We start from the raw sequence: 12008 nt of genomic DNA on the forward strand, positions 1-12008 counted from the left end.
CCTAACGTTCTCATCAATCTTTCTTCTCTTCCCTTCCCTTCGATAAAATAATTCTCCTCCCCAAAGAAAAAAAAAAAAAAAACCTAACGTTCTCATCAATCTTTCTTCTCTTCCCTTCCCTTCGATAAAATCATTCTCCTCCACAAAGAAAAAAAAAAGAAGAAGAAGAAGAAGAAGACTATCTTTCTTTTCTCTATTCGACTTCTCTCTTCTTCAACCAATCTTCTTCGACTTCGTTTCGAAGAAACAGCATTCACCCAGAATCGTTTATCCGTTTGCTCCATATACGCAATATCGTTGGCGACTTATGCAACGATTCCTGCGTCACGATAAATAGAAGGATGGCAGGGTGGCATGACAAAGTATAAAAGTGAGCGATACGAGGTAGGGGAGGGCAGACGAGAGCCGCCTCTTCTTGCGCCGTGGATGGATGGATTCTCTCTCTCTCCCCCTTCCCCCTTGCGATGATGTAGAAAGCCGATCGTGCGTCAAGTGCAACGTCGCGTGACTAACGGAAATAGAAGGGTTGAATTACGGTCGTGGTGGGTATATAATTGAAAATTAATTGGGGCTTCTCCCCGGTTTGTGTTTTCCGCGAGAGAAAATGATGGCGGAGGAATAGAAAGAAGCGCGTGGCTCGAAGACGTCGTCGAACGGGGACGAACTACGAACGTCTGGAAACGGCGATGATCGGCCATTACGCGGACAATGAGGACAATTTCATCGACCGGAGGGTAATTCTCTGCCTCTTTGCCGATACATAAATTCCACGGGGCAGCCCTGCTCGTCGCTCTCTCGTGTCCTCGTTCGCTTGACCGAACCACCAATCCCTTTTTCATCCGCTCGAGGCGATGAATTTTTTAAACTAATCGCGGTGACTCGAAGAAGCTCGTCGTAGAACGGCCAAGTAGGCCGTTCCCGGATACGAATCGGGATTTCTTGGCAAATCCTTGGCAAAAATTCGACGCAATTCGTTCGAATCGAAGAAGTTTCGTTCAGCGAGGACGAGATCGAGTATAAAAATCGAGTATTAATTCTAATTATCATCGTGCATTATTTATCGTAGTTGATTGCGAAAATTAATCGTAGAAGGAATCGACGATGATTTCTATAGCCTGTGAAGAATTTACGAAAAACATTCTTTGTTAAATTATTATTGTTAAATATTAAAATCTTTCCTATTCACGCTCGTGCTCGATTTTTCGAGAAAACCATTCATCATTCTCGTATCATCGAATCGAATGTATTCGTAACGAGAAATTGTGTTTCGACGATCAAATTTATCGGATACACAGCGTAATTTACACGATAGATTTGCGTTTCCACGAATTCGAGAAAACTCCTTGTTTTTAAGCCCGATTAATTATTCGCCGATCATTAATTACCCAATAGGCGGAGGAATAGCATAGCGAAATAATCAAGTACGAACGATATCGGTACAATTGATATTCGTTGAAACTGTCGCTCAATCGTTGCTTCTCAATAACCGCGATCCGTTTCCGTTTCCTCTCTCTTTCGTTCCGCTCTTTTAAAAACACAATTTCCACTTGGCCGTTATTCCGCCGTTATACGCGCATATTAAAGCATCGATTATAAGTTGAGGCGGGGGATCGGGAGAATGCTTTGTGGAAACGTCGGACGAATCCGACGGAGAGGAAAGAATAGTGCAAACTGACAACGGAAACAAACTGTGTGTATCGTACAATATCCGGCTGCTCGCCGTCAAGAGCACCCGTCCGCTGTTCAAAACACCGTCCACGGTTCGTTAAATATTGATACTTCAATTTTATGTTCACGCGCGTATCGCGAGAGGTTCTCGTACGGTTCTTCTCGTTTTGTTCTTGTTAAGCCTGCGAACGAAGCGTTACGCAAAAAATAAATATATTTGAAAAAAACAGAGAGGCCAGACGGGAGGCCTCCCCCCTCTCTCCGCCTCCTCTATTATCCCCCCGTATCCGTCACTATTATTGCGTTGCAATTGTACTCGTTTCGCGGATATCCCATAGGTTTTAATTGTTTTTCCCATTTCCAACGATACGTTGGAAAAAAAAAAGGATACTGGAAAATAGGGGAGGGACGATGATTGTCCTCCTCTCCCTTCGTTTCGTGCCTCTCCAACGATCCGCGCGTAACCGAGCTCTAAACTCCCGTAAACGGGACTTTAATTAATAAGTTTAATGCGAAACGGTTAATGGAAGTTCGATTGACCCGGTTCTCGAAAGCAGTTTTCGATTCTCGAGGGCAGATTAGAAGGTTAATCCGTTTGATCGGGTGAGGGCGAAAAGTTTCCTTTCCGCGTTTATCTTCATTAACGCTCTTTCCTTCGTTTCCGTCAAACCGTTCTTCCGGTTGTGAAAGGTTGTTTGGGAATTTTAATTACGCCTTCGAACTTTCCAATCGAACTCGCTCTCTCGAAACACGTGTACTTTCTTGTTTGTGGATGTTAGAACACCTGCCCGTAACGTGGTAACCGAACCTGACTATTGGGGCCAATGTTTGATCGATCGAAAATTTTTATTTATAGAAAAAAGAAAAAAAAAAGAAAAGACATGAAAAGTTACAATTATACATTGAACAGCACAAATTCTTGGAGGAAATCTAATCTTTCAAGAACGTGCTCGAGATGATAGATATCAATAATATATTTACGTGCTTATTTATCCTCATTTATTAATCAGATTACTTTATTTAAAAATTACGTCAATCCCCCCCTTTTCGTATTCGAGTTCCACGTAAATTGAATTGCGTATTTCGTATTTCCGTCTAATATGAATATAATAAAAGGGGAAGGAGGGAGAGGATAAATTAAAATGCCACGATACGCACGATGCTTAAATACGATATGCCGTATACGCGTGTCGATTGTTCCTCGAAGATGCAACCGCAACGTTACCATAGGGTCGAGGCAGCCCAAGCATTTCCGGTCAGATGTAATGGCCGACCTTGACAATAACTTTCTGTTGTGTTCCACGGGGAGACCAATCTGTGCACTGGCGGCGAGGCTTGCTCAAAACTTATTGTCGAATTATTTTAATTCATAAAACATGAACACCATCCACGTGAATTACAACGAATGTCGCGCGATCTGATTAAACACGATACACGCGATATACACGCGATTTAAAGCAATAACTCTTGATCTCGATTTTATTTTATTCATTACTTGTGCTGTCAATTTTTATATAAAATTTATTCCTACGTGGAAAACGACGTTGAAACTACAACTTTCAATTTATTTGATCGATAAAAGAGCACAAGGTTGTACATGAATTTTAATCGTGAACTTATTGAATTAATTTTGATTGAACTTTATAATACTTATAATTTGTATATCACGTTTCACAAAGATCATCGTAATTGAATTTAACTAAGTAATTTATTTGAATTCAAAGTTTATCAAAAGTTTTTCGTATAAAAAGAAATTGGTAATATGGATAACACAAGAAACGAACTAATTTGCTTTCCAAATTTCTATAGCCTAATTTCAAAAACTAATATACACGGAATAAACACATTATAATCGTATAATCGTGTCCATATTAATATTTATATGGAATATCTAATACAGTGTATCGAATTTTTTAAATTTTAGTGGAATATGCGCACGAACGAAGCGATAAAATTAGATAGCGCTAGGATTATTTCCAACAATTAGTCTAATTTCTCTGTTCCACGGATGGGCTGCGGAAAACATTAAGCGTAATAATGCCCGTACAACCCTGTGATTACCATTAGTATTTTCGTTCAATCATCGTAATAGAAACGTGAGAGTGGTTTAACGAGGTAGCAACAGACGAAAAACGAGAAAAGAAAAGAAAAAAAAAAATGTTCGATCTTATCGCGAAAACATCCTCCTGTGGGACAAGAAGCGTTTATCGATCGCGGCTCAAAACCAGAAACATAACGAGCTGGCCTAACATGCTGGCTTTCCCTGCAGTGGTCGTCAACGATGACTCAGACCTCCCTGTGGTTATCGTCTCGAGGGACAACGATTCGACAATAAAGTTCGTCTACGTGGAATCATAATGTTCGCTCGTCACCATGCGTTTCGTAGCTTTATTTTTTAATTTTTACTTAAATCACTTTACGGAGAAGTCATAAAGATCTTGGTGAGGAAGCGAGAAACGAAAGGGTAAAAGTTTATTCGAGAGTAAAACTCTGATAAATAGATGTTACGTTGACTTTGTAAGTCTCGAAACGGTGCTTATTATACGCGAAAAATACACTCTCGAGGGTAATTTTTGCGAGAGAAGTGTAGAATCACTGGTGGATAGTTAACCTAATTTGTTAAAAATACGTTTGAAAGTAAGTTTCGATCGTCGAGAGTTTAAGAAGAATAAAATTTCAGAGTGAAATTTTTGAGTTTGAGGATGTGTTTTAAAAATAAACGTTGCAAAAAATTACTATCAATGTCCGCTTTTCAGATTTTTACTCTCAAATGTATTTCTATCCACGATTTAAAAATTTTACACGAGATATTTTCGAGGGGTAGATTTTTAGAAATATCCAATATCGAGCGAAATACATAAATCCTTTAACGATACTCGACTTTTAAGATGTAAGATTAGATTGTTTAGATTCGATGTACGCAATTTTGAAACCATTAGAGTTAATACGGATAACATTAGGATTATTGGATCCGATATGAACGTATTACATTCAATACAGCCAACCGCTGGTTCGTCGAACTCGATGCAAGCAACGTTGGCTTCATTATACTCAATATAAATCATAATATCGGATTCATTGGATTTGATTTGGACACATATAGGTCATTCAAGTCTATACGCATCGCGCGGTATGCGTGGGATTTAATTTAGATTCCTCTTAGAGTAAATGCAAACTATGCAAAGGGTCGTAGAAGTTAGTCCCAAATTTGCACAGATATGTGCACGTTAATAAAATTTCTCTAAGATTCGAATGTAAAATTATATTAACGACAGACATTGTTTTCAATTTGTAAAACTCGACAAATGAAATTCTTAAAATGGAATAGAAACGATCATAGTGAAAAATGTTAGATTATTTAATATGTAGATAAGTTTTAGAGTATTGAGAATTCAAGGATATATGATTATATATAATATTTTCAATGATTACACGAAGTCTTTTGGTCTTCAGAGATTCATCTATCGCTACTACAGATGAATCGAGTAATTTAAAGCACCTGATGAATATTTGAATTTGATCGAATTAAATTCTATAGCATTGTCAGAAATGCAATTCCTATGTTTTTAGGACAGATGGATTCTGTAAAATCTGTATGTAAAATCTTCCTAAGGTTAATGTAAATTCTGATATTCCACGTTGTGAATTTTATGAATTTACAGTTCGTTTTTGCAATGAATAAATTCGAAGTGATTAAAATTTGCAAATTCATCGAGCAACGCCAATTAATTGCTAATTATGTTTAAAAAACAATAAATGTGAATTACACGATACTCTAATTAACGCGGTAATATATTAATTAAACCATTACGTAAAGTGATGGAAAGTAATAACACACAAAAAAAAAAAAAAGAAAAAAAGAAGAAATCAATTTTTTACACTCATATTACCAAAAAAACAATGGAACAATTCCAACAGAGCAAGGATGCAGAAAAATGCATCTTACGAAGCATTCGACCGATGCATATTAATTACACCTGCAACGAGCTTATTCATCGTGGAAATATTCAATTTGCCCGTTCTTCCTGTGTTACGATTCATTATGAAGAGCGATCTCGTTCACTTCTTCGATTACGCGTGTATAACATTGCATCGACGCTGTAATTTTAATCTCTTTTGATATAACAACATATACACACACACATACACACACATATATATATATAATATTACGCAACATTCCATACGAAAATGCTTTTCTGTTATCTATGTCAAGGTAAATCAAATCTCGTGCGTATTATCTCTCTTATTATAATATATATATATATATCAATGATAATACAATATCGATCCGTTTTATTATTGGTCACATTATTGTCCATTCCCCTTTTCCGCGTGTTTCGAATTCCTAAATAAGCCATCGGAATTAAAGAGAATAATCCGTAAACGAACCTTGACCTTTACACATGCGCTCTCTTGCCGCATTATAATCTCTGATTTCGAACATTCATCCTTATATTCGATTCATACATCAAACGGCACTCCGTGTCCGCGTCTCCACGCTCGAAATTAATAGCCATTTCTAATTTTAAACCGAGGTTTGTAGTCGGAAAGACCGTAGGGAGTACAACACGCGATGTATAATCTTAAATTAGAGATATAAATTTCCTTTACTATACTTATATATATACTATATCAGTGCAATTCTCGAACGAGGTATATAAGAATAATTATAATGTAAATCTGTCGATTATGGACGTATTTAAAATGAAATTTCGACAAAGGTCAAGGCTCGTCCGATCGATGAGAAAGATCGATCGTCGTCAGCCGACGACACGCTCCGTATTAGCGCAATACACCGCTTGATCACGAATATGTCAAAGGCGCACCGTGCTTTAATTGAAATTTCTTCGAACGTTCTCCTCTCGCTCGCCTTTCAACAAATTATTCCATCAAAAAACGCTCTTTCCATTTTATTAAGAAAAAAATAAATAAATAAATACTCATTTAAATCAAAATTATGGTTATTGATTACATTACATCGTGCTTTTTAAATTTTTATTTCTATATTTTCAAAGAAGAGAGCACGAAGAGAGAGAATTCCTGCGGTTGGATCGATAAACGAGCATCGAGGAAAAGGTTACGAAAGATATTGGAAATAATTCTAGTTCGTCGCTCGACGAATTCCAATTCCATCCAGGCGATAGACGTTCCCCAGAAGGGGGAACAACAACGCGGGTAGATCTTGAACGAAAGATTTTTCTTCGGTGAAGCTGGGCTCGCGTGAATAAGTAGTAGCGCACAGGTATACCACCTGTTACCTCGAAAGCTAAACAGCTCGCTCCAATTAGGGGAAACGAGCTTCTTTTTATCGCTGTTCCCGCAACGGAATGAAAGGGAAACCGCGAATAAACATTTTTCTTCTCGTATCTCGTTTCACGGGCCACGATAAAACGTCTCGACGGTTCCTCCATCCCCCACTAGACTCCCGTTAATTTACATTCGCGTTATTATCGATCATCGATAATTTCAATCGTTCGAAGGAAGCAGCGATCTCGTGATATTGAGAATGAAATTTCACGATTCTTTTAAATTTTAATCCAAGAGATTTCGAAAGAGAAAAGATGGACCGTTTTTGAAAAATTTTTTTCCGGCTTGTCGTAAACAAGTAACAAAGTAAGATAAATCAGCGAAAGGAAAAAGCCGCTAAAATTCGCAGCCTTGGCAGAAATGGTTCCACGTTAGTGTGAACGAACGCATAAACTGTCCCGTAAATTATACTGCTTATACAAATCCATCGCCACGAAATATTCCCAGGAACGTTTCACGTAGGTCTGTGGTTCCTTTATAAATATTTCCTTTATAAACTCCGACGTCGGTTTGTCCGAGACGAAAGAAAGAAAGAGAGAAAAAAAAAAATGAAAAAAATAAAAATGAAACGAGTAATGGATTCAAATCGAATTTCACCGACGTTTTATTCGAACACGTATTTTGCAGCGTACGCTTTCAACCGTGAAGAAATATCGGTGAACGTGGAAGAGATCGTAAAATCCACAACGTGTATCGCGTGGAATGACACCACGTGCCCACGACGATTAATTAAAAATAACGAAGAAAAAAAAAAAAAAAAGTCCTTAGATAAGTTCGCTTCGCGGAAGTTGGCGCTTGTTTACACCGTTTCAAGAAAGTAATTTCACGATGGGAAAAGGTACGATCGGTGAACGGGATCAGAACTGAACGGAACCCACATTTCGAACGCGTGTTTTCTAGCGGAGTGACAGGGCCGACGTCCCTTCGGGGCGACTTCCGTCAAACAACGTACCCTTCGGCCGGGCTTCCGGCGCGACACCCGTCGAAATCGATCAACCGTGTCGCTTTCTATTTACGTTGACGCGCGGGAACCCGATCGTACGAATCGTTTTGCCACGTCTTTTCGTGCGCATAATGTGCGAACCCCCGGCGTCAGACATATCTTGGCCGCGTGGAGGGAAACGAGAAGACGCTGGTTTTTCACTCGAAAAATCAATATCTTTCCCAGGCTTAGCCGCTTGCATTTAATAAGGGAAGGGTCCCCCCCCATCGAGAAAACCGGTGTGTTCATGGGAAATGTTTTTTTTTTTTTTTTTTTTTTTTTCCAAGGTGAATAGAACGCGTGTGTAAGGATTAAATTGTTTCTCGGAGGTTGTTCGAGCGATGATATGTGGATGCTGCAGCATGGATGAGAAGCGTTTGAGAGAATCGAATGGAAGAGGAGTTGGAGGTTTACGCTTGAATATCGGATTTATAGTGATCGAGCGCGCGTTCGTAGGAATGCGCGTGAAAGTTAGCAGGAATCTGTAAGATCGTAAGTTGAAAAATTGTTGTATAGATTAGAGATAATAAATGGAAAATTAAAATATCGTAATGAATTTCGTTTGGAATGGGCTACGCTGGAAAAACGTTTAGACAAAATAAAGATCGATGTAACGGAGTAATGATAATTGTTTAGAGAAATAATTATCAAAGATCCAACATTTTATTAATTTAAGACCGCACTGTATTAGTTTCGTTGATCCCGCACGTTTATGTATCTTCATGTTCTCCGATATATAGAATATCAAAACTAAAGCTTCCTAGAAATACTAAGACTTTCGATTATGTGTAGCAAAACTCCATTTATCTGAAACTACATTTGGAGAAAACAATAGGGAGTTCCATTATCTCGTTCGAAGAATAGGGATCCACGTTCTGATAAATGAATTCTATCCTCTAACCAACGTTCGCATTTCGAATTACTTCATTCGACGCAAATACGCGACACTCTCTTGCTAACTCTTCTAAGCGTAAAGATCGTATTCTTTTGTGAAGAAACAGGAGAGAACTCTCTTCCAAATAAAAAGATTATATTGTTTGTCGATCAGGAGGAAATTGGTCCGCGTGGAATAATCTCTTAATTATCGATATCGCGTCTTGTTGAAATTTTCACAGACCCTAGCCAATAAATCGAGCTAACCGCTATAACCCTGGATAAATTCCAATGTGACGTTCTTGTTTGCCGCACACCTTGAGAGAGAGAGAAAAAGAGAGAGAGAGAGAGAGAGAGAGAGAGAGAGCACTCGATGTTACCCGAAATATTAAAGTAGGCCGGTAGCAAAAACAGATATGATCGCACAAAATTATCCGCTGCCTTGCTCGATCTTCTCTAGTCACGCGTTTCTCTATTCCGCCTCACAAACATCTTAACGGTTTGTAACGATAACGTCGAATGAATATTAATTAATGTAATCCTCAGCTTACGAGAATCATGGTGAAAAACGATCGTATCGAGCCTTTATACGTTTATGCGTTAGAGAAAAAAAACCGGTTCTTTCGTATCATTTTGTCACGTTTTCCTTGGAAAACGTGTGCCATAAACGATACACGGGCTCCGATTTCATTCAGTCCACGTACGATATTCATGATACGATTCAGTAAGTTCCAGGATTTCGAATTGGTATTAGAGTTTGCGAGAGATATAATAATATTCCATCAGCGTGTCTGTTTAGGATCGTTTAGAACTATTAAAACGATATTATTCGTACCATCGATAACGGTATTTACGTCACGGTATGGGACACAGTTGAGATTTATTGGCATTGTTAACGCGTCAATTCTGTCAGAAATAAAGATAAAGGAAGAGGGAGGAGGAAAAAGAAATGATCCCAAACTTGTGAATCATAACATACCGCATACCGGAATGTTTCGATTGTAATGGCAATATAATAATATCATTGCGTAAAATACATCCTCAAACTCGTTTCCGTTTGTTGTTCCAGGTGATAGACTTTGGTTCGAGCTGCTACGAGAACCAACGCGTCTACACGTACATTCAAAGTCGCTTCTATCGCGCGCCAGAGGTGATCCTGGGTGCAAAGTACGGTATGCCAATCGACATGTGGAGCCTCGGTTGCATCTTGGTGGAGCTGGTTACCGGTTTCCCGCTGCTGCCAGGCGAAGACGAGTCCGACCAGCTGGCCTGTATCATCGAGTTGCTAGGCATGCCGCCGCCTCAGCTGTTAGAATCCGCGAAACGGTGTAGGCAGTTCATCAGCTCAAAGGGTTATCCACGCTATTGCACCGTTATAACGATGTCCGACGGTTCGATCGTGTTGAACGGCGGTTTCTCCAGGAAAGGCAAAGACCGTGGCCCGCCCGGCTCCAGGGATCTGAGGCAGGTATTGAAAAATTGCGACGATCCATATTTCCTGGATTTCATTCATCGCTGCCTGAAATGGGACCCGGAACAGCGTATGACACCTGGCAAAGCGTTGAAACACAGATGGCTGCGCCGTAGATTGCCAGAGCTTCCAAAGAAAACGAACGACGCTTTGCCCGCGTTACCGGCAGCCTCTGCGCCGCCTACCTCCGCTTCCGGCCTCCGTACTTCCGCGTCCGGTAGCAAAAGTTCGACCAAGTCGAACACGTTGCAGACCAACAATACGGAGAACACGAACAAGGTGAAGCAGTTGAACGACATCTTCCATACCATGTCTACCATATACTCGGCATTGCAACGTAACGACGGTGGAAGAGGAAGAGGAAGAGATCAAACGGTGGCAACCAATCATCAAGCGACCGTCAGCAGTCATCCGTCGCTGAACTCTATTAGTGGTGATGCTAGTAGTGGTGGTGGTGGTGGTGGTGGTGACGGTAGTAGCAGTAGTACTAGTGGTAGTCAGCAGCAATCGCAGCCACAGCAACAACAACAGCAGCAGCAACAACCACAACAACAGCAAGCTCAACAGCAACAGCAGCAACAGCATAGTCATCAATTGCAAACGAAACAGCAGCACAATAACGGTTCGCACGGATCTCACGGGTCCCATGGATCCCAAGGATCGCATGGTTCTCATGGATCCCACGGATCCAACGGATGGAGCATATCGTTTCTCGAGTGGCTCGAGACGGTGGACAATGATTAGCAAGGACATTATCGAGCAACTGAGACGATTCATCGAAACACGAGATCCCTCTTATTACTTTTTTCTAACACGTTTACCGTGGTCGATGTTGCCGTGATCGCTGACCTCGTGTCTCGCTGATTTGTCGGATCAGATCGACCGATGTCTATCTTCACGATGTCGTCTTTCGACACGCGTTGTGAATACCCGTTGTCGAACGACACCGAGATATTAACGGTGTTCCTGCCTGTGTGGTAATATGGTCGCTCGTTACGAGAAAAAGATTCCTCGGAGTCAAAGGAGAGATAGCAGTGGCCTCATCTTCGACCTCCGGATACTACTACTGTGATCTACTACGCGATATGTTACTACTAAAAAGCGAAAAGCGTAAAAAAAAAAAAAAAAAAAAAAAGAAAAAACCGAAAAAAGAAAATGGGGAAAAAAAGGAATAACGACAAAGAGAATCGCTGAAGGGGGTGAAGGAACTGGGAAAATCAATCGCGATACCTCGAATCATGTACCTCACCTAGCTTGGCGACGTTGCTTCGCGTTGCTCTCCAATTTGCTTGTTGTCTCCAAGATCCATTTCTCGTCGCCGTTTGCTCGAGAGAGGAGGGATGTGCACGATCCGTTTGCTTAATCGAGGACGATTGCTTTTTCGGCGTTCGTTTTTCTGGTCGCTAAATACCGATTCGCTAAGATCAGCGCCTCCCTTGTTGTATACACGTTAAAAACGAGTTACGTATACGTTCGCTCGTATCGCTGCGTCACGTTTGTATCCTATTATAAAGTAAATAGGGAGGACGGCCACGGAGGTTATTGTGCCAAGGGGATGGCAGGGGGGAAGCAAAGATTTGCGCCATGTCGATGAATCGATTCTCCCGAGGTGAGGAGTAATACTCGAGAGGGTTTATTTAGTTGACGCGAACCCGACTTCTATCTCTCTGTAAGTATATATATATATATATATATATATATATA

At 40.3% G+C, this 12008-nt stretch overlaps 1 protein-coding gene across 3 annotated transcripts in view; it reads left to right on the forward strand.

Moving 5' to 3' along the window:
- Positions 1-12008, forward strand: part of LOC102680060 (dual specificity tyrosine-phosphorylation-regulated kinase 2) — a 43969-nt gene that overhangs the window by 16237 nt on the left and 15724 nt on the right. For 2 of the 3 annotated variants that reach the window (XM_031512925.1, XM_006620753.2), the window contains one exon: positions 9903-11446. In XM_031512925.1, coding sequence (XP_031368785.1) covers positions 9903-11048 — 1146 coding nt within the window. In that variant the 3' untranslated portion in view covers positions 11049-11446. Of the gene's footprint in view, positions 1-9902; positions 11447-12008 lie in introns of those variants that run through there. The other variant, XR_422499.2, reaches the window with a different exon arrangement.

The sequence above is a fragment of the Apis dorsata genome, unplaced genomic scaffold (genome assembly GCF_000469605.1).
Source record: "Apis dorsata unplaced genomic scaffold, Apis dorsata 1.3 scaffold_527, whole genome shotgun sequence".
NCBI lineage: Eukaryota > Metazoa > Arthropoda > Insecta > Hymenoptera > Apidae > Apis > Apis dorsata.